At 40.4% G+C, this 22,816-nt stretch overlaps 5 protein-coding genes across 15 annotated transcripts in view; 3 read left to right on the forward strand and 2 right to left on the reverse strand.

Annotated features, from left to right (window-relative positions):
- Nucleotides 1-10,575, forward strand: part of LOC144469600 (dual specificity protein phosphatase 10) — an 85,432-nt gene extending 74,857 nt beyond the window's left edge. Inside the window, exons 2-3 of the mRNA XM_078180045.1 lie at nucleotides 1,563-1,955; nucleotides 7,443-10,575. Coding sequence (XP_078036171.1) covers nucleotides 1,563-1,955; nucleotides 7,443-7,756 — 707 coding nt within the window. The 3' untranslated portion in view covers nucleotides 7,757-10,575. The remainder of the gene's footprint in view (nucleotides 1-1,562; nucleotides 1,956-7,442) is intronic.
- Nucleotides 10,576-10,813: 238 nt separating this feature from the next.
- On the reverse strand, nucleotides 10,814-15,745 carry LOC144469601 (uncharacterized). Of its 11 annotated transcripts, none has more exons than XM_078180055.1 (10): nucleotides 15,363-15,745; nucleotides 15,133-15,175; nucleotides 14,883-15,031; nucleotides 14,463-14,586; nucleotides 14,198-14,324; nucleotides 13,635-13,742; nucleotides 13,455-13,495; nucleotides 13,307-13,351; nucleotides 12,806-12,944; nucleotides 10,815-12,699 (listed from the first exon to the last, which is right to left on the reverse strand). In XM_078180055.1, exons 2-10 carry the CDS (start codon nucleotides 15,138-15,140, stop codon nucleotides 12,514-12,516), a joined length of 927 nt encoding a protein of 308 aa, XP_078036181.1. In that variant the 5' UTR covers nucleotides 15,141-15,175; nucleotides 15,363-15,745; the 3' UTR covers nucleotides 10,815-12,513. The 11 variants fall into 11 exon arrangements, with proteins under 11 accessions (XP_078036184.1, XP_078036181.1, XP_078036179.1 ...); XM_078180053.1 differs by having other exon boundaries at nucleotides 15,124-15,175; XM_078180050.1 differs by having other exon boundaries at nucleotides 15,124-15,219.
- A 1,606-nt stretch (nucleotides 15,746-17,351) lies between these two features.
- Nucleotides 17,352-18,801, forward strand: Rps11 (ribosomal protein S11). Its single transcript, XM_078178719.1, has 5 exons — nucleotides 17,352-17,430; nucleotides 17,722-17,847; nucleotides 17,930-18,135; nucleotides 18,329-18,474; nucleotides 18,662-18,801. Exons 1-4 carry the CDS (start codon nucleotides 17,419-17,421, stop codon nucleotides 18,450-18,452), a joined length of 468 nt encoding a protein of 155 aa, XP_078034845.1. The 5' UTR covers nucleotides 17,352-17,418; the 3' UTR covers nucleotides 18,453-18,474; nucleotides 18,662-18,801.
- Nucleotides 18,802-18,915: 114 nt separating this feature from the next.
- On the reverse strand, nucleotides 18,916-20,772 carry LOC144468912 (uncharacterized). The gene is made up of 3 exons (XM_078178718.1): nucleotides 20,634-20,772; nucleotides 20,200-20,410; nucleotides 18,916-20,132 (listed from the first exon to the last, which is right to left on the reverse strand). The coding sequence occupies exons 2-3, from the start codon at nucleotides 20,404-20,406 to the stop codon at nucleotides 19,602-19,604; spliced, it is 738 nt and encodes a 245-aa protein (XP_078034844.1). The 5' UTR covers nucleotides 20,407-20,410; nucleotides 20,634-20,772; the 3' UTR covers nucleotides 18,916-19,601.
- A 108-nt stretch (nucleotides 20,773-20,880) lies between these two features.
- On the forward strand, nucleotides 20,881-21,554 carry LOC144468914 (cytochrome c oxidase assembly factor 5). Its single transcript, XM_078178720.1, has 3 exons — nucleotides 20,881-21,022; nucleotides 21,211-21,312; nucleotides 21,396-21,554. The coding sequence occupies exons 1-3, from the start codon at nucleotides 20,915-20,917 to the stop codon at nucleotides 21,435-21,437; spliced, it is 252 nt and encodes an 83-aa protein (XP_078034846.1). The 5' UTR covers nucleotides 20,881-20,914; the 3' UTR covers nucleotides 21,438-21,554.
- Nucleotides 21,555-22,816: the final 1,262 nt, after the last annotated feature.

Raw genomic sequence — 22,816 nt, forward strand, 5'->3', positions numbered from 1 at the left:
AACAACGGATTAAATTACCTAGACCAGGGATACCTGTACAAGTTCTCCGTCTCGAGTAATGTCTCAGAACACTAAGACAATTGGTATTTATTACAAGTAGAAGGGTTGCTAGCAGAACGCTGCGAGCATAGAGGGTGTCCAGGGATTTTCGGCGTAGCTTGGCACCCGGCTCGCGTTTCTTAAGACCGGAAGACTCTCAAGACAGCTAAGGCTGTCTCGCTAGGGCTTCGAAAACCGCACGAGAGACAGTCGAAGACTGTGCAGGATCGTGATTCTACCTCTGTCTTTCTCTCCTGGGTCGAAGAATCTGCTAAATTCGCTGAAAATCAGCCTGCGTTTCAGGTTCCCGGACTGCTTTTGCCCCCCGGCGAACAGTGTACAGGTTTAGAGACGTAGTAGTACGCGGAAGTATGGCGGACCTGCTGCGCGAGAGGTTTATTAGCTCGTGGTTTCACGAGAAATCGGTTCTGTGTACACAGTCCCGCGATTCTGCCTGGCGGGAGGTTGAATCGCTGCATTGTGCTCACCTCCGCCGCCTCGGCATTGTGCGCGCCGAGGAGATAAATGAAATTTCTGTCCGGCTGTTTCCCCGTTTATTCGCGGATGCCGAACAGAGACAGTCGTCTAGAATGATTTTCGGGTAACCTGTCGGACAATGGGATTACATGGAGAACCGTTACGATCGGGCCGCCATCTTGGTAGACGCCTTTTGAGACCTGACGCGGTCACTGGTCGCCCTAATTACGCGAGCACGGTTTTGCGGCGTTTAGCGCTCGGTAACGAACGCCGCCTCCTTACATGGTTTACACTGTATAAATACGCCGGTTCGTGGAATAGTCTTTTTGATGGATCCATTTGGAGATTCTGGGAACAGACGCGGTTCCGTTAGTCAAAGACTCCGGAGTTAGCATAATAAATAGAGGCTAGACCCCCCTTCTTCGCCGACGCAACAGGGCGGTTCGACGAGATCCAATCGTTCAGAAATCCCTGAGCGAAATTCGGTAGCAAACAGCACCTGCTCGCAGGGTGTCAGGGTTTTCCTAGTAACCTGATGCTCGGGCCTGTCAGTTCCCACGATAGTGACTCGAGCTTGGCTTGGTTTGGTCTGACAAAAAATACCGGGATACTCTACCGGGAGCATCGTATTTGTAAACTTCGGAGACTTTTGCATCGGTCGCTGTACCTATTATTTCCCACGAGATCTTGTTTTGGTTCCTAAAAACAATTCGCGGTGACTGAGATAGTAAAGGCTATTACTGTGGAGTGTCCAGTTGTTTATTTTATATTAGCGTTATATATGTATATCAAATAAGACAAAATACATTTTCTTATATTAAAAAATTAACGAACTAAATAATACGAAAATTGTCTTATTCGATAAATATGAAGTTAACTATATGCGAAGTTTCTCACAGGTTTTCAATCTATTATGGACTCTGTCTTGTAACTTAATTAAACTATCTAGAGCAGTATAAGAACATATCAATTGCAAATAAGTAAAAAAGTAACTCTTGTTCTAAAAGATCTAAATTTTAATCAAGCAATTTTCTGTTTCATTCTAGGTGGACACAAAGAGTTTCACAGGCGGCACAGAGACCTCTGCGAGGACACGTTGCTTCCAGCAGGCGGTGCGGGTTCGTCGGCAGTCAGTGGTTGCCCCAGTCCCGGACCAGGTTGTCCAGTGCTGAGTCTGTCTGGTCCACCAACCCCTCAACCCGCTGACATCGACAACCACCCTGCGTCGCGAGTTCTGCCATTCCTGTACCTTGGAAACGGCAGGGACGCGGCCGATCTTCAGCTACTCCGAGGACTGGGCGCCACCAGGGTCCTCAACGTCACTTCACAGTTGCCTGGTTATCACGAGGAGAGGGGTATCACCTACAGGCAGATCCCCGCCACGGACTCCGGTCATCAGAACCTTAAGCAGTACTTCGAGGAGGCCTTCGACTTCATCGGTTAGTGGCTTTTGATTTCTCTTTTAGCAGCAGGTATCTTGGGTTCCCGTTGGGATGGTTTACGGGTTAGATAATCTCATAATAGGAATTTGCTTTTAAATTTTCTGAAAGTAGAGCACAGTGTGAACGAAAGTATTAACTCTTTAGATATGAAAATTCTTAATAGTGATAAGGATACATTAATTAAAGAATTCGAGTATATAAAAGAAACTTAAATGAGGGGCGAAATTGACACTATAAAGTCTTGATTATGTTAACAACATTTATCCTTAATCGACGTAAATTTAATCGTGCGCTACTGTAGTTTAGCCAATAATACGTGACAGAAAAATTGTTGCTTTAACTTGCTCAAAGAGTTCCGGGAGCTGCTTTAGAGTCCAGTTCGTGGAAATTAATTCGCAGAAACTACCTGAGAGGTTCGCTAGACTGCTGTTTGGAGTCATCCAGGGTTCGGTACACGACCGTCTGCCGGACAACTAGTAAAACACGGTAGCATTAGTCAGAGCCTGGTAATTGATGAATTGGACGACGAGAGAAGCATTTGAATAGTTAGCGAGAGGAAACGCGAGACGCGTTTATAATGCAGCCGGGCTGACATTGAACAAGCGAGAGAGCGTGGTCGATCCATTGACGGTTTTCAGACCTGTTGCTCCGCCGGTGCCGCCGCCGCGGCTCAACGAAAATAGAAGGATACACACCAGAATCCGTTCGTGTAAATTAGTCCAATTGCATCGGCGGTGCTAAATGTCGGGAGGTTACGGCCACACCGCTCGGTGGAGGCTGCGTTTAATTCACCGTGAGAGAGGCTAGAGAGCGATAGAGAGACGAAAAGGGAAAGAGAGAGAGAGAGAGAGATATCACGCAACAAAGAGACGCTGGCCTGTGCCGATGAGTAATTCTTTCGGCTGACTGGGTGTGTCCTCGGGCAATGATCGTCATTGCATTCATAACACCGCACGAAACTTATCCGCTTCGCTCTCACGATTCATGCTTCCGCGTCGGGCAGACGCTACGGACTTGTATTAGAATTCGAAACGGTCTTCTATAGCCTCGATACTGGCTAGAAGGAAACTTCCTAGCCCGTCCGGATTTAAACCGCCCTTTGACTCCCCTCATGGGAACCAAGGACTCGATTCTTTGTGGCCTGGGCAAACTTTCCAACCAGTCCAGCCTCTTGTTCTCGAGGATACACCGAGTTCTTTCCGCTTTGGGCACCTGGAAGCGTTCTTTAATGGGCCTCGACAATTAATCCTTATAGAAATTTGGTTTCCATTCAAAAAGGATAGGTAGTAGATCGCAGTTAGTTAGGCAAAATAAAAATTTTCCTCAATAGCCTCGTGTGGATATCCTTAAATTCTTTGTAACTGTTTCTTTTAAATTTCATCTAGTCACTTTTAAATGCACGAAATTTATCATAAATTTGACCTGAAATTATATGGGAAGATCGTAGCCCTTTTACAGATTACAACGAATTCATTTTTATTAATTATGTTTACGTATCGCTAGTAATATGGGTTGATAAAACAAATAGTCGTACAATAAATAGTTTCTTGTAAGAAATTCTTAACCACAAATAAGTGCCAATCGGAACAGCCACGAAAGAAATTATTGAGCAAGGGGTTGACGATGGCAAGACATTTTCGAAACTGTAGCAGAGTCAAAAAAGCAGTTGGTATATTTTCATCTAAAATTGTCTTATACGCAGTAGAAACAGCGTGAAAAAAGGGTGCAAGACGCGCCCCCCATTTCGCTCGCAGGGCCTTGAAGGGTCAAAGTCGTCGCTTTGTTTGCCCACAAGAGACGTCTTAACGGTCAACGCACCAAGGTGCCCTTCATTTCACGCAACAGTCCCTACGGTGTTGGACGGTTGGCCAGGTACAGCATTCCACCAGTTGCACATTCGGTAGGGCTCCTCTCTCCCCGGTGCAGTGCTCTCACGGACGCCACACATGCGACTGATATTGAGCCCCCTCTCTCCTTTCACCTCCTGTCCCTCGTCCTTCTCCGAGCAGTGTTTCACGTACGTACACACACGTACCCTTGCATCGAATGCGGTGCAATAAACACACGACTGACACGGACGAGGAGACTGGCAGCCAGTGGGGCACCATGATAAGGGGTCCGGGAAAGAGAGAGGGGGGACGATACACACGGGTGTGCACTCGCTCGCGCGAGCGCGTGACTCATGGTTTCATGAATGGAAGCCTTTCGTCTTCTAGTCCTCGCGCGGTGAATGGTCCACCGGAAACGGCTGGTTACACCCTGTTTCCGTTACATCGAACCGCGTCGCTGCCGACGAGGGAAAAACGTTGACGAGCGTACGTTGCGACGACGTGCCCCTAACTGCGCCCATGGAACTCCCTTGAGCACCGCGTTGCGCGTTTCCATTGCCAGTTGCTTTATTTCGCTGGACAAGTTGCGTCTTCTTTTGGTTACCTGAACGCTCTAGGAATCAATTAAACTTGAGAGATCTTGAGAACGATCTCCTTAGTGAGAGTAATCTTTAAAGGATTAACCCATTCAAAGCCATTTTAATTTCTGTTTTTACCTAATACATCATTTTTTTCACCCTCTTGCGCTGTTGAAAAAATTAATGCGTACACATCATTATTAGTCCAAGCAATATTACTCAAATTTTATTTACATGTTCTTGTTGCGGAAGTAATACTCAGAACTGTTGTATTTTTGCAAGAACGTCTAAATCCTCTATTATAGCGCGTCGACGCCAGAGGGTGAACAAACTCTATATCGCGGCGAGCACGTACGCCGTGGTCAGCCGAATAATATTAAACATGTTTATAAATACAGCGGTTAAATTCACACTGGGATTATTTAATTTCGGGCACGGGTATTACGGGCATACTAAATTGCGCAGCGAGACCATCGTCGCGCCGCAACAAGTTCGCGCGTTCCGAGAACATGAATCTGCCGTTTTAATTTTAACCTTCCGCGGAACGGGGCATTCTGGGGGAGAAAACAACCGGCTGAAACTCGGTTCGGGGCAACAAGTACGTCCGATTTCCCGGAACCACGGTATCATTTTCGGGATCGCGACAGGTGTCGCAGCTTTTTGTCATTGTGTACACACATGTGCCTTCTGTTACCGAAATATATATCTCCGCGACGCCCCTCCCGTTATTTTCTCGCGTTCTGACTCATTCATTCCCCACCTCACCCTCTCGATTCGACCGCTTTTCTCGTTTCTCTCAACCCCCTTTTGCTTTTTTCTTTGGTGCGCGGCCCGATCGCGACACTCATTGTTACCTTCGGCTGGACTGGTTTTGGTGTGAAATAAAAAAGTAACAGTCTCCGTTGATACGTTCCCGCTATTTACATTTCGTTGGACTAAAAAAGGTGTTTTCCTTACAATTCTGCAGAAACATGTGCTGATGACAAAAAAAAATAGATTCTTCATTCCAATATTTATAGAATCATACATGACACTGGGAATTTTGTGAAGAACCTTCAGGTACAAATCTTTAGAGCCAGGTACCGCTGGCAACCCGTGATGTTAATTAAACCGTCCAGAGTTAGAGTATACGTCAATCGAGATAATTTAATTAACAACGAGCTTCTGCCAGTGCCTCTACCTCGACCTAAATTTTTCCATGAAATTTGCATCGGTTCCCGACGAAGATCTTGATGCACACCAATTCCCTGACCCTAATTCGTACCGTGGAACGGGACGAGGGATTTTTATTAAAGAAACTCGTGGATCGTTTATCGGCGCGTCTAATGTCGTCATTAAATTCGACCCATCCGTATCAGCAGCGATTTCCCCCGGTTTCTCTCACCATTTCGTTTCGCTTCCCCCAGTCCTCTCTCTCTCTCTCTCTCTCTCTCTCTTTCTTTCTGTCTGGCCATTCGTCAGCTGTGACTCATAGCAGATGCCAGCTCTCGTATACCGCTGCGCGAGTAATTCTCGCACGCGGGAGTTGCGAGCGTTTAGGGGCCGATGCACACCACCACCCCGTGTGTGTCGCCGCGACTAACGCTTACCTAAACTACTTCGATTAGGAGATCGACCCCTCTCGATCAGTCAGTAGATAATGCCCGACACGTTTATCTCCGTGCACCGATTTACTAGCGATTAATCGACGCCTCGGCGAGCAGGGATGATATTTTTCAGTGTCACGGCTAATCTATGCGATTATGCGGACGGGATGGTTCTGATTTCCACCCTCGAGATCGTGTACGCACCTTGCTATTTCTTATTGATAAGAGTATCGCGAATAATCCGTTGCAAATGGAGCAATATTTTTAACACCATTGATCGCGCCGATAATTTTATTCACAACTTTTATTCGGATATATTTCTGAAAAATTTGAAATTTATAGTTTTAGTTTTAAAGAATTGAATTTTGCTACACTGAACGAAGCAGACCAGTCTTTGCTACAATGCTTAAATATTGATCATAGAAGAGCAGAATTTTATTTCGAAATACGTGACATTTATATTTTGCATATTATGTTCAAAATCTTCGCAACGAGATCGACAGGTTATTATAGTGCATTTTATATGAACTAGGAGATATAAAGGAAAATGTATGGAGTATATATATTGAAGGAATAAAGAGTATAATAAGGTCTTATTGTCCATAATATTCCTTCGACAACAGTTCAGATTTTCTTTCAAAAATATCGTACAATGTTAGATTCTGGGCCATTATTTTTTTAAAGGACAGCGCACTTCGTATTCGCATGCATCCGCACTTGCGGCGGCTTTCTCTCTTTCTCTCGATGCACACAGTAGTTGGAGTGGATACGGGCGGTCGTCGGTGTGACTCATTGGCGATACGATAGCGTCCCCCATGTTACGTAACCGAATCGCCTGTTTGGGTTACCACGACTGGTTTGTTTGACCGTTTATAACGCGATCCCCGCGTCATCCGAGCGAGTTGCACGGTCGGTCGGATCATTGTGTTCCCGCACGTTCCCGTAGATCAACCTCCTAGAAATTCCGGATGACGTCGACCCGAGACGCGTCGATGACCCTCATCCACCGGATGGTAGCGGCTAGATTCTCTCGAACCCACGCGATTCGTAATCCTTCGTCTCTTTGGTATCTTCGACCTCCGCGGATCTGGTTCGGAATTCCAAGGATTAGGCTGCGGAACATCTTATACATTATTGTCCCGCATAAACTATACGATAGGGCGAGATATATTTATTCAGTATGAATATTACATGTTTATCTATTATGCTTTATTTTTACAAATTTATTCTTTTTGGAAACGATAATTAATATCATTCTGGGGAAAAAATCGAGCTAGATGGAAAACAGTAAAAACAGGAACAAATATTTAAAAATTAAGAAAATCGTTTCCTGATATCAGTAAGAATATTGTAGACAAAAAAAAGGTCAAATACAAAACAGAGTTTGCAAACAGATTCTCATACTCTCACTAAACTGAACACTTCTATAGAGCTAAGAATTGAATCTCGCATCTTCATCCCACTAAGCCAAGGTTCACTTTGTTGTTACAGAGGAAGCCCGAAAATCTGGAAGCAGCGTACTGGTGCACTGTCAAGCAGGCGTGTCGCGCAGTGCAACGATCGCGATCGCGTACATCATGCGGCACAAAGGTCTGTCGATGGTGGAGGCGTACAAGCTGGTGAAGAACGCGCGTCCGATCATCAGCCCGAACCTGAACTTCATGGGCCAGTTGCTGGAGCTCGAGCAAGGTTTGAGGGCGTCCGGCGGCATGGCATCAGCCCCCGAGGAGCCAAAGAGCTGCCATCAGTGTCGCTGGTCTCATCAGCAGAACAGCGAAGAAGTGACTTCCGGTTGCAGCGTCTGAGGTCACGCAACGACAGGTTGGAGCCGCGTTCCATATCCTCGTGGTGGCTCGGCCGGAAGAGCCAAGGATCGCGAGGCCGACCGGCGTCGAACGAAACTCTGATACATATCCTGTACATCCGCGCGAGTCGAGGTCGTTCTTCCTGTTCGCGAACCAAGACAACGGGAGAAGGCGACGAAGAAGAACCTGAAGAACTCGGATCTATACTATAGATTTGCTACTATAACACGTGCCTTGGCGATCGCCCGAAACCCCGGACAAGAAAAAAAAAGGCCGATTCACAGAGGACGGATTATTACTTCGAAATCGACCAGATAACTTATTTCAGTGGGTAGAAGAGAGAAAGAACGAGAGAAGTAATGAAGAGAGAGAGAGAGAGAATTCGATCTCGCCGGCGCGGCGGGAATTATTTATTTCGTCGGAGAGAGAGAGAGACTCGGTGTGAGAGAAGAGAGAGAGAGAAAGAGAGGTGTACTTACGACAGTGTTCCGAGGCGTCAAAGGTCCAAGAAGCGTCTATCAGATTCTGCGATGCGATTTTTTTCATTCACCTCTTCGGAAAACGATTTTCTATGTGCGTCTAGAAAGACTTTTTAGTTAGGAACAGCATTGTTTCGTTCTTACGTTGTATAATTTCAGTTTTAATCGGGATCTTAGAGGTACCTTGCTTAGGGACACTGGTGTTGTCGGAAGAAAGGGTGCGTTTCGAAGAAATGAGAGGGTTGCACCCCGGGTACGCAGGGCAGTCGTAGCGTCGACGACGAAACACGGTCGAACGTGCTTCAATTGAGGTCAATAACAATTCATTGCGTCCTAATCACTCGGGATCGGTGTCGCCGGGTGAAGGTTCACCAGCGGTCGAGGAATCAGTCATCGAAATGTCCCGTGTTCGATTCGACTTTTGAAGAATTTGGAACGTATTCGATAATTATCGATTTCGTCACCGCTTTGAATCAGGGTTCCGGTGATCCCTGGGTGCTCGAGGCGCGGTGGATCACTATGTTTGCGTTTTTCTTTTCTTTTTTGCCTTTGCCTATTTGTATCTGTATTCGTATATTACACACTACTCGATATCGAGGTGGTTTATATTTGATAATGGATAATTGTGTATCGTTAATCGGAAGATTTAACTTAACCACGAAGCGCGGTCCGTAGCATTTAAGGATCTGGTTGAGATCCAACCATCGTGATCATCTAGTCGTTTGTCGGGATGTAATTGATTTACTTTAAGGTGCGAACGAGAGTGAGAGGCGAGGAGAGAATGGCGGAGTAAATGGCCCCACACGCGCGCGCGCATACAACACGCCGATTAATTTAGCGTAAACGGAACACGTCGTCGAGAGACTCGAGGGACGACATGTATACGATTATTTTCGTTCTGTTTTTCTTTTTCTTTCTTTTTTACCGAATCGATTTTTAGTTCGAATTTCGACGAGTTCCGAGCTTCGATGCAACGACAAAATTTAATGTACGAACGTCGAACGAGATAGTCGAGAAGTTCAATTTTCATGCTGCATCTATCCGAATTGGTCACGTGAAGCGCAAGAATACCATATTCTAAAGTTTTCTATGCAATTTTAATTATTTTCATGGTATTCTCTTTGATGGACTAATATCTTTTTCATTCAGACTTCAGCATTCAAATGCTGAGACCTAGGCTTAACTTAGGTCTAATTGCTAAGCCAACTTATTGAATTATTACTTTGGACATTTAAACAGAGAATCGAGGTAGAAGGATAATTATATTTCGAGTCTTCACGTAACCAATGATTGAGTGCAGTGAATGAAGGGAAAGCTTCTTCGACCCAAGTTCATCGATCCATACGCATCTTTAAGTAGAAACCGTGCTCGAAGATCACCTGTGCGATCCACACGGACGGCCATCTTGTATATTAAGTTCGAATGCGTTAGAGCAGTTTTCGGTCGCCTTTGAGCCCACGTATGTATCTTAGCTTTGTAATACCGCTTTTATTTGAACCGACGAGTCATCCTCGCGTGTCCGCGCGAAGAAAGAACGAACGAAAGAAGGGAAAATATCCAGTTTGATCGTCGAAATACCTCGGGGAACGGTGGCCTACAGGACAAGAGAAAGAAGAAAACGAAGCCGTTGATATAGAATGTAACAAATGCGCGGATACTATTACGACATACGACAATCGCTGTTAATCAAACCGAGCAGCTGTTCAAACAGGAACGAAGAAACGCGAAGAAGTACGAAAGAAGGATCGCTTTGTAAAACCGATATGCCTTTCTACGTTAGAGACTCAACTGTTGACAATAAAAGCTCGATAAGCTAGTGAGCGAACGAGAGAGAAAGAGAAACCTATGACTGCGTGTGTTGAAAGGAAGAAATGGGTTCATGGTAATGAAGTACACGAGACAGAGTAAGTTCCTTCAAGTATTCTCTAATTCTCTCGAAGAAGAAGATAAAACGGTACATATCAAAGAGACGTCGCCTTTATTTTCCCTCTTGAACGGACCATGGACGAAACGGAGTACCAGCGGAAGCTGCGGGCGTCCTATGGGATTTATGGTGGTCGCGACGCCAACCCCCATGGTCTTTGTAAAAAGTGTAGCGAATAGCGTTGTACATAGAAACATAATATCGCAGAGTGAAGGCAGGCAGGCGGATCGCGAACGGAGACGAAGTGATTAAGCACTGTGGAAAAAAATTGAGAGAGGAGCAGATCAGGGGGGAAGGGGGGAGAGGCGGAAGAAGGCCATGAGCGTGTAGTACCTGTTGCGTCGTAAGAATGTATATGTGTATGTAGCGTTTACTGGATTGTGGAAGAACTTTAACAATAAAATTGTATATGTCGACCTGCGATAAATAGTCGTTGCGATAACCCATCCTTCGATGCGAATACGTAATCGCATGCGATTCAACCTTGAAGTGCAAATTACATTCAGGAAAATCTTATACAGCAGCTTATACTCCTTTGATCGCGCAGTATCCACTAACCTTTCAAGATCTTGTAGAAAGTTATTTGTCCACTAATTCTTCAAGTAGAAACACATAGTTTTATTGGATTGCAGGAAAGTAAAAGAAACAATTATTAAGAACATGTTTATTTAGACAGAAAATATCGAATTTCGAATATAATAAAGTTTCCAAATTCCCAAATTCTTACGATGGAATCGGGTTCAATCATCTTAGACCGAGCAATCTCTGTCGACACGCTTTCATCGAAAACTGAAATCGACGATTAGGTGGAACCAAGATGACCACTGATGCACATAGTTCCCTCGTTTCCGAGCAGTCCTATTGACAAATAAAAATATGATTGTGCATACGATCAAGTACGTAAGTTACAAATTCGACCTGTTACTTTCTCTCGATAATGCTCGCTCACATGCACAATGCACTCACATTCTCAGTCTCCTGCACTAGCATGTACACAGGAAGTTCCATCTTTCAACGACTACTTATACTGTATCGTGTTATATGGATCATCCTGTACACACGCTTGGCTGTAAAATAGGTTGTAACTGAAGCTCCGGATGGTATCCGCTTCTGCGATTAAACAATCACGAGTAATTAAATTCATTTACGGTGACAGTTCCAATGGACAAGTCCGAAGCTCTAGTTGTAACAGTATACAAGTAGTAGTAAATAGAGGATTCATGCTTTGTTTTCTGGACTCGTTTCCCTCGCTCCCTACTCAAACCACGATCCTTTGTTTCACAGTCGAATTAAATGCAGTACGGAATTATTTGTTTTGTGCCTCTCTGTTGCAAAGAACGGGTCGCACGAATCCATAATTTCAAAACGTATTACGCCGTTTTCCTTAAACCTTACACCGATGAGATAGACAAGGCGAAGCGGACATCTTCGCGGGTAAAAAAAGTGACATCGCACGACAATGGTCGAGCATCACCGATGCGCGATGACGTGCAAATTCTACGGGGTACAAAACAGTTTAATGTATTCTATTAAAAGTCCTATTGTTACGATATTTGTAGGAAGTTCCTCCTGTTTGCAGTATTAATGCGCAGCACTTTCTATACGTTAATATTCTGTACCGCTACGGGAAATGATTTCATTATAAAATGATGTTAGACGGATACTTTTGCACGCCACGCTACTGTAGATCACATTCACAGTATAAAACGCCGGTACTTAGAAGGTCTGCGATTATGTCAAGCATAGATTCGACGATGATTCTCAATCGCTGGTCTATCAACGATATTATAACAAACTCGGAGCACCTCGTCTACCGTTTACGCGGTTACATCGCGAAAAACATTAACCCCACCTTGTCGACTGTGATTAGATACCAACAATACGACGACGCAAAACAATATATATATTTAGATATTTATGCTTTATATATAATATATATATGTACTTTTCTCTTCTTTTCTCTCTCCATTGCGTTAATAAAATTCACTCAACTAAAGCTCTATAGATGAAGCAGATAAATTATGATTATTTCTCTTCTGCTCGCGCGACGAGATCTATTGCTTGTTTACCAAAAAACATGATATACAGAAGAATCTTTGTAGCGTGATACTATTGTAGCATTAACTTATCCTGATTCTCTTCCATGTTTCCGATTTGTATCGTCATTTCTGTTTCCGCATATCATCTTAAAAGCCGCTTCGCTATCTGCCTGTCTCGGCTATTTATTAACAAGTAAATTCACGATTAATGGAAACTATTGGTATATGTTGCTTAATTCACGGCTGATCCGCGATATCTAAGAATCGATCCGTAGGATTGACGGTGCGTCGTCGGGCTGTCTCGTGTATAGAGAGTTATTCATTCTCGACCAAGGCCTCCATCGCGTGAATCAACTCCATCTCTTGCTGCACTCGTTGTCGCTCCATGGTCATTTCGTGTTGCTGCTGCAACAAACGTGCCTCCAAGACCCTGATCTTGCGATCTCGATCGTCGAGGAGCGATAATAGCCTCCTGTTCTCCTCTTGGACTTGTTCTATTAACTGAAATTGTTCAACGTAATAATTAATATCATTTACTTACTTGTATTAGCTGTAACAGAATATTTTTTATCGCTAAGAATTTCAAAACATTTTCATGCGATGGTACCTTATAGGGATTATCTGTTGTTGACGTAGACACTCTGGGTATGTTCCCAGTGTTTACTGATGTCTGGGGTTCATGGTTACCATGATCTGACTGGTTCAATGAATCGAACTCTTCGTCGTCTGCTTCAAAATCGGAGTGGCTAAAATGAAATTTGTATTTTTCATACGTTAGTGTCGCAATGTCGGACCGGACTGCCTATAACAATATATTAGGCACGACCCTTAATGTAAACGATCCTAACACACACATCCGATCATCTCTAATAGAGTGTGATAACAGTTGATCTTAGATTTTTGTTAGTTGGTTGTTTGCGCTTTAGAGAAGAATATTTATAGAGAATTATTGTTCGCTGATTGTTGTATGTATATATAAAAAATGAATACAAAGGACTTACGTACTTGTTACAATACGCAGGCTCATATTTAAAAGAATCTACTTAGCCCTACCGTACTTCGTACAGGTCGTGCCTAATTGTACATTGTCACGTACAGTAGCACTTACCAATTGTGCCTATTTATACATGACCTGTAGGAAGTACGGTAATGCCTAAAAAGCAGTAGCAGTTTATTACAGATAACTACTAAATTGTCACTAAAGCACTAATTATTTATGATTCCGCTACCATAATAGATATCACAGTGTTTTATACCTTTTGATCCGCCTTTGTGTAAACATTTTTGCTGTCCGTTCCTGAAACATGCATAGTTTCACGTATATACATTGACTCTGTTTACAAGTGTTTTCGCGTTTTACACCGCATCCATGGTATCATGTGCAATATATTAAACAAATATTTATATATAATATATATCTATATTATCGAACTTACTTCTATGAGTTCAGGATCAAGGAACTCATTGTGATATGTGTTGTATTTAGTTTCAAGACAAGTGCCACTAAGCTCTTCTTCATCTTCTCCTGTACTACCTCCTGTACTCTGCAGAATTAAGTCGCTAACGAAATTACATTGCGGAGTAACAACGGGTTTCGCACACAAAATCTCTCACTAAATATCCATTATATTCGTGTCTGAGAACACAACTTATATAAAATTCACTCTATGTATATCAACAGAGCTTCTAAGTGCAATTCTACTTGTACATTCAACAGTGTTACCATACTACCATAACAAAACACGTTGTAATATATATTGTCGAAAATACCAGATGAAAAGTCAAAAACAAACAACCTCGCTTTTACACTTGAATTTTCGATTCAATGTTATTAAGAGATGGAAAAGAATGTGTCTAAATTTCTCATGCAAAGTATAAAAGTCTAAAAACTTGATATCAAACGAGCATGAATACAAAAGACTCTTTTACTTCACTGTGAAAGTACTGCAGAGTCGTTAAGATATTTGGGAGTTTAAAGGGACTGGAAATAGTGACAAACCTCCGTCGACGGTAAATGCACTACTCCGGTGCTTCGTCTCTTTTCCCTAAGTTTTCGTCTATCGCGTTGCTGCTTGCCCTTACTTATGTGCGTTGGCCTGTGCAAACAGGATACGACACTAAAGACACTAGAACCAGATCCAGAAAGTGTTAGCAAAATATGCAAACTCTATACTGGATCTACATAATAGTGACAAAGTGGTCGAAAATGTATTGTAACTTCATCTTTGCGATTCCACCATTGGACCAATGGTTAAGCTACTTACCGGCCAGTAACACGTTTATCCTGTTTCCTCATTATTGGTTTGTTCTGCTGATTCTCGTGTCCAGGTGCACTGTTTGAGCTTGTTTCACACACGCCTTGGGATTCTTCCACATTTGTTGCATTTTCTACAATAGAGAATATTTATATAGTATATATCATAGGTCACAGACTGTATAATTATATCAGCTATATAAATCTAGTTCTACATCCATAATTAATATGTGTTTCCCTCTGTGTTAAGCACTGTGATACATAGGAATATAAGCAAGATATATCAATAGAGAGAATTACAGCTCGTTAAGGTATATACAGTGAAGGTAATTGAAAATGTTTTAAAGTATACAACATGTTATTTTACATCTTCATCTATAGAATTTCAAGCAATTTGGAGTTAGTGTTGACAAAAATATGAAACAATTACTTTGAAAGTTTATTGAAGAAGTGTCTCCTGCTCTGGGTGGACCAACCCTTGCCCGTGCTGTTCTAATTCTGGACCTCCTCGACGTTAACTCATAGTCATTGTCAAAGTCCTCCTGGCTGACGGAACTAGACGCCATGCCGGTTATATCGCTGTGAAACAATAGGAACAAAGCAAGTGTTATCTAAAGTTAAGAGAATTCTGCGCTGTATGATGCAAAACAAAGTTGAAATAGAGCTCTTACAAAAAATACCTGGACATCTGAACAAAAGAAGGTAGGTGATGGTGCGTGATACCTGTGGTGGACCAGCACAAAACTTGTAGGCCAAAAAAGCAAGTGCTGAAATTTTTAGGTTTCTCCAAAGGAGAATCACAAAAGCATAAACTGTTCTTAGCTAAAACGAGGAAGTGCGTGTGCGATAAATGATAACACAACAAAGAAAAAAAACAGAAGGTTGCAGTAATTCTTGAGTTGTTAGTCACCTGCCGATGCGAGCGGTCTTCACCTAGTTCCACTGACGAAGCGGTGACTCACTACCAACCTATGTACGATTGACAGCTGTCAACCATCGAAACATCCATAAACACGTACAGTCCGCAACGATTACATAGTTTACAGACAGATAGGCATATCGATCGTTCATGCGCCGTTTTTCATAAAGCACGATCCTCAATGCATTCGTTTAATAACACGACAAATAATATCAGCCAGTCAATATCCTTACTTTAAATTCGTCGCAAAATATGTACTCGGAATCGATACTCTGGAGAAACAATGGTCGACTGCGACGTTCTTAATAAATATTTTATTTTTTTTACGCACCGAGAAATCAGAGGAAGTAGTTGGAGATTAGTGGCGACATTTGCGGCGGATCTTTCAAGTTATTACTAGTAGTATAGTAGTGGTACCTATTCCTGCACACTTTTCTTAATCTCTAAGGTATTTCGCAGATCCCCACCATTTTATTGCGCATCCAATCCACAGTGGATCCAGTTACAGCAGCGTATCATCAGTCAATCAAAGCAGGGAGAATTTCTATGTCAACCCCTTGCTAACGAATCAAATTGTGGCCTGGGGGTGTTCAAGAATAGAATCCGATACTGTAATGACAAGGTCAGGGATAAAACTCCTGTTCGAACATTTGATTTTCATAAATATGAAGAAACTTCTTTTATCTATTAGGAATCGTCTTTTATTTCAAAAGTTTTTTTTCTCTCAATTCAAGCCCCTTTTATCCTAATTAATTTACTACGCACCCACCTTCACGCAGCTATACTTTAGAAAGAGAAAGGGAGATGATCAAAAGAGATAGAAGGAATTCAGTGGACTCTATGTGTGCGTGTTCCATAGCAAGATCCCTAGCTGCCTCACGTGTTTACATCTCATTCTTTTCGTGCATTTATACCTCTGACACTTCATCTGAAACACATAGCATGAATTCTACTTGTATTTTTCGCCTTGTAGAATTATGAACCATATTTACCAGCGAATTCGAGAATGATATTCAATGCACATTGAAATAAGACTCGAATGTGTGACTTCGTCAGCAATATTTTGGCAGGTTGAACCGGATAAGGTTAAGCTAATTATTGCATTGTCCTGAATGTCAACGCAAAAGAAAAACACTTTATTTAACCCTTACACGTTAATAAAGTGTCTTGGTTAGCTTGGGAAAAAGAATTCCTGTAAATATTCAACATTTAAGCACAAGCTGCAACAATTTCTTAAAATAGTCGTACCCGAATAAACAAACCAATATAGGAGTAACCGGAGAGATTAACAAGATCACTGTAAAATTACTTTAACTTTACAAAAAAGCGGGCAGTAAGTAAAAGCAGGCAAAGTAAAAAATAAATAACTTAACAGAAAGAAACAACATTCGACATATTTTTGTATTAATCCCTCTCCTTTGAGGTTTTAGAAAAATTTTAGGACACTTTTGAGGTACTTTTAGGAAAGCTTTGAGATACATTTACGGTAGTTTTACTGTAGTTTTGGGGCAGTTTTAGAGTACTTTTACGGACGTTTTCAGGCAATTCTGGGACAGTTTTAGAATAGTTTTAAAATACTTTTAGAGTAGTTTAAGGATTGTTTTAGGGCAGATTTGAAATTTTGCATATCAAACTTTTAACTAAGAAATTCTTTTATATTTAAATATAAAGTAAAACATAAAATAGAAAATTATCAAATATGATAGATGAATAATATTTGGCAGAGTAGTGAATTGACAGCCAATCAGAGCAAAGAAGATTTCCATGTGGACCCTCGTTAGCAGATCAAGCTGCGGCGTAAAAATGTGTGGGAATGAAACCCATTACTGTATCAGCTAATCAGAGTGTAAGAAATTTCTATCTCATTACTGTCCTTGTATCTTATTAGGCTCAAAAACATGACGAATAACTTGTCGAAGATTTAAGTTTTCAAATTTCACAATTATACGAAATTTTATCATTTCATGTTGGCTAGACTGAAAATTCGATTCAACGCGAAATGACGCGATCGCTCTTCCGGTTTCGATCTCTCTTTCAGTAGGGCAAGATGGCTGATCAGGTACGTGTTCAGTATTAGCGGTGACGATATGTTCATTTTTCCCGGTTTAATTTTGTTAGGCTCCAAATATTTTTTTCCAAGTGATCATTTCGAACGTAACAGTTGATAATGAGAATAAAGAATTCGTTATTCAAGATATTTCTGAAAATGTTGTGACTTTTTGTACGAACGTTGCACGTGGTTCAGTTCTCTAAACAGTTCATGCTTTCAATGATAATGATGTACTTTGCACAATTGTAGAATTGTAGAACAAGTGTAGTGAAATTTAGAAATGCATTCGTATGTTCGCAGACCGAGCGTTCATTCCAAAAACAGCCTACGATCTTTCTTAACCGCAAGAAAGGTCTGGGCCCCAAGAGAAGGAAGCCTATGAGATTTAGCCGAAATGTCGGTCTTGGATTCAAAACACCTCGTGAGGTATGCATATATTTTTATCTATTTCAAAAACATCGTCCAAAGGCTTCGTAACATGATATAAATTTTGAATTTTGGATTGTAGGCTTTGGAGGGAACATACATTGACAAGAAGTGTCCATTCACTGGCAACATTTCTATCAGAGGACGTATTCTCACTGGTGTTGTACAGAAGATGAAAATGCAAAGGACCATTGTCATACGTAGGGATTATCTACATTATATCAGAAAGTACAACCGTTTTGAGAAACGGCATCGCAACATGAGTGTCCATCTCAGCCCTTGCTTCAGGTTGATATTGTATACTACTTAGCATGGCTTTTAAGTATTTATTTGCTATTACATGATGATATCAACGACGGTCTTCTGAAAGAGTTAATTGAAGCACACAATCGTATTTTCTGATTAAAGATCTTTCTTTCATACATATTATTTTTCCGATATTATTTTTTATTGTTATTATCATTATTACTTTATGTTACAGAGACGTGGAAATCGGAGATGTAGTTACAATTGGAGAATGCAGACCCCTCAGTAAAACAGTCAGATTTAATGTTCTGAAGGTGTCCAAAGGAACTGGATCGAAGAAGAGTTTTAAGAAGTTCTAAGATTATAAAACATACAATCACGGTCAGTAACAAAATTTTAAAAATTCAATATTAACGAAGCACAACCATAAAATGATGAAAACAACGACGGTCTTCTGAATTAATTAAATTGAACGATATTAGTATTCATTCTGAACATAATTAACTGTAACAATTTTTTCGCCTGCTTGTAGACTAAGATACTTAGTTTTCTATTTTATTAATTGCAGGATATCTTGGAATGGCTAAAGATTGGCAAAGCAAGGAAACATCAGTTGCTAAAAGTTGCAAGAGACATCAATTACCATTTTGATTTTTGTAACTCGACTTATAAAAATAAAGAAAATAATAGAAAATATTTGTACAGAAACCTTGTTGCGTTTGATTACACTGAGAATTTGACAGCAAATAGAATATTCCATAGTTTTAAAATACATGTTAAAGGGATACAGTAAATGAGACAAATTTCATTGTTAAAAAATATATTTCTCATAGACTTTAACAAGAAAATATTATCAAAAGCTCATTTTACATAACGTCGGAAGCTGTTCAATAAAATATGTATTGGTTATAATTACATAAAAATATTACTACAGAGGAAGATGCTTCGTTCAGTTGTAGTAATTCGTTTGTACTTTCTTGAAACAACAACGTTAATGTAATATAAAATGTACGTACGAATACATCACAAATGATAGTGTACGTTAATCCTATCGTTATTACAACAAAGTATGGTTTAAAAAACGCTTAATATCACGTGTCATCGAGAAAACTTAAAATAAGAATATGTATATCTTTCGTTCTTGTTATACAAGATCCTTATGAGCAGCTCAACTGCCAATGGAAATGTCTTTGGCAATTGCTCCATTACATATTATACTATCTGTATAATGTTTAGTATCATATTTGTATTCACACACGCACTAGCATTCACCTATCATATTAATGCATCAGATACTCATAAAGGCACTTTAACTTATGTATTATATAACTTATTTGTATCATTCAGTAACAAATTTTACCGTGGTGACGCAATATTAATATAAGAAAATAATATCTTGTAATATCGTTTGCAAGTCATTACAAGTCATGTAACGACTAGTTTTAGTAAGTAGAGATTACGGGTTCACTTTCTACACTCATTCGTAAAACAACTTTTTTACAGTATTGCTAGTGATTGGTAATTGAATGATGTTTAAATGAAACTGCTCTTATGAAAAGTATGTATACAATAGGCACTGCCAAACATATGAATAGTGAAAATGCAAGGAGGTGTGTCCAGGATAATCCACAGTCATCACCAGAACACCTAAATGTATCTATTAGATGAGCGCTATTTGAATTGCTCTCCGATGGTGGAAGCAACTGTTCAGATTCTGTGCTAACAATCTCTAAAGTATTACTATTATTGTATGATGATAAGGGTTCACACACCGAATTCAATATTATTGTATTGATCTCTACATTTGGCGACTGAGTTACAGTTGGACTCTTGATTACATTTAGCGACAAATTTTGTGTAGACATACTCACTTCTCCATCAGCAGATATACTTACACTGCTTGTGATGGCTTGTTCAATCTGATTCTCTCCCAAGGTTTCAGTCAGCAGAGAGAATGGTTGAACTGGCACCTTTATAAACCGTCTTGCATGGATCTCGTTCTCTCTGTGGATCTTGTTGATTCTCTTTAATTCGGATATCTGAAATTGTAATTTAGAAAGGATGTTTTAATCAACTTAATGCTATTTAACGTTTCATAGATATTACCGTGCATCTGCACCTCACTGCCAATGCTTGCAAAGTGTCCTCAGGCTTCAATTGAACATTAATCACTTCCACTTTACGTGGCAACGATGCAGTCTTGTTACGTGGTTGCAGAGGAATATCATCTTCATCTTGACTGGCTTCATCGTCTGAATACAAAAATACATAATGCGGTGAACCTTCCCTTTGATTGCCGCGGTGATAAACCATTTTCCTGTAAAATGACATTGCAGGTAAATTCTAAAAATAAGTTTGATTTAAAAACTGAAATTAAAAAGAATTATACTGTAATTAAATGTTGCAAGTTACACTGTAAATTACAATGTAATTGGCGCGATTTTACAAAAATTACATTCTCTTCTAGACAATTAAGATCGAAATATTACATATGTGAACTGTCAAACGTCACAAAAAAAAAAGCCATAACTGTCAATTACCTCGTACTTCGTTGTCTTTCGGTATCCTTTGTTAATTTTGATTTCCCGATCTAAACGTTATTCGGAAATCACTTCTATTGCAGAATAGAATGTTGTTTTAGACTTTAACTTGACTGTTCACCGATTGCAACTACCCAATGGCCTTTGGCTGGCTTCGCTGGCCATATGTATTGTTGATACGGACTGGCCACGGTGGAAGGTTAGGGTTACTTCTACGAAATGAATTAAACATAATCGACCAGTATATCTTAGGAACGTTGTGATACATTATATCATTCAAGATGATGCGATACTCGACTGACGGTGAACAATTAAAGGATAAGTCAAAATGCGCTTCCCTTCGGGCAAATTTAAAAATGTGTTTGCTAGAAACTGATTGCTGTCAAATTGTAAGAAATTATAGTGTTCATTATTAGTGACTTTAACCTCCCATGATTTTCTCTGCCGATGTTTATACACTCTCTGCCGATGTTTATACAATCTCTCCCGTTTTGATTACTCCAACAAGTTTTTATCGGTTGCATACTATTACATTCAGCGAGAGAGTATCGTGCGATAACATTGTTACTTATTGCAGTCTAAACGCACGCCCAAAGACTGTTTACGAAGTAAAGACAAATCCGTGCCTGCCGAGTGCTTTGCCTTGCATCGAGCGTTTTACGAGTGCAAACATTCAATCGTAAATATTATTAGTTAATAAATGGATATTTGTATATATGTATATGACGAAGATGCGAATACATTTGGATTTCTACGTTTCAGATCGATGCTAGAAGAAGATTCAGAGGACCGAGAGGTTACTAACTAAGTACAGATTTTAAGTTGTATATTATATGCTCTGAATTAGTTTATATTTTTCTGATTATGCAGTACATCGATTACTTCACTGATCTGTAAATAAAGCAATTCATTTTAGTAACATCGAATTGTTTATTGTGATCTCTTGAAAGTAAGAACATCTATTGAAGGTGTATATAAATGCAAATAATATATATAGTTAAAGTAATTCATAAACAAACTTGAATGTACGTTTGAATTGTTAACTGCCGTTACCAATTGCAGCTATTGTTGATATTTTAATCTTTCTGTCGGTAACTTTGACTAATGGTTTGAGCGTTTTGCCATTACGCTGGTTGGCGTTGAACGGAGTTTATTAGCAGTGTGACCAATTAAATATATTGACACATGAAATAATATCCTAATGTCAAATCAGTTAACAGGAATAAAGGAAAAATGTAACTGTTAAGGTTTGTCTTATAAAATCTCCGACATTAATAACTCAATATAATTCCAAACAAAAGAAGGTACAATAAAATTCAATAGCAACAAATATGTAATACATAAAATTATACCAGTTAAATGTTAAATATTAAATACATAATTTAATATTGAAGAAATAATGCTACGTTCAATAGAGATAATGCAGGCCACTGCAGTCCATTTTGAGGTAATGCAGTTCACATGCAATCCGCTTAGAATCTACAGCAGAATCAGCGAGGGCGCCATCTAACGTTAATTTCCCATCACTAAATTAAATCCGAAACGTTTCCCATCATACATTTAGTGCAAATATTCAACTTTCGCGTTCGTAATTACTTTTTCCGCACCTACCTAATCAATACGCTTGTACAAACGTATTAGTTAATAATAACTCCTTTATGCATAAAATGGAATTTCTTTTACATTGTTCACAAATTAACAATAACTTCTATTATCTTGTTAGCGGGCAAAGAAATCGTTGAAGCGTTCTAATATTAGAAGTGATTTATTATTAATTTCATCGTATTCGTTGTACATGATATAATAAACCTATCGTAATCGCAGAGTACCAATCCGTCTTCGCATTGATCCAACCTGGTTCCGTGGTACCACGATCCTCGGGATCTCTGTTCTGGATCCGATTCGCTTGTCCGCAGAGTAAAGATTACCCTGAACAGACGTTACTCTCCTCCACGCGGAGCAAAAAAAGGTGCTCACGTAGACAAACTTGTGCAGGCGAAGAACACGTTTACCCGAACGGCGTACCCCCCTTCTCAAAAGTGGACCGACACCCAAATCGCACACCGAACAAATCGTGTATCGTCTTTTTTTTTTTGTAATACAATATATTATATCCGCCGCGATACACTTGGGATCACAGTAAAATCGCGAGTTCACATTCGTTCAGAAATTCTTTTGGTTTT

This window comes from Augochlora pura, chromosome 4 (assembly GCF_028453695.1).
Source record: "Augochlora pura isolate Apur16 chromosome 4, APUR_v2.2.1, whole genome shotgun sequence".
Classification (NCBI taxonomy): domain Eukaryota; kingdom Metazoa; phylum Arthropoda; class Insecta; order Hymenoptera; family Halictidae; genus Augochlora; species Augochlora pura.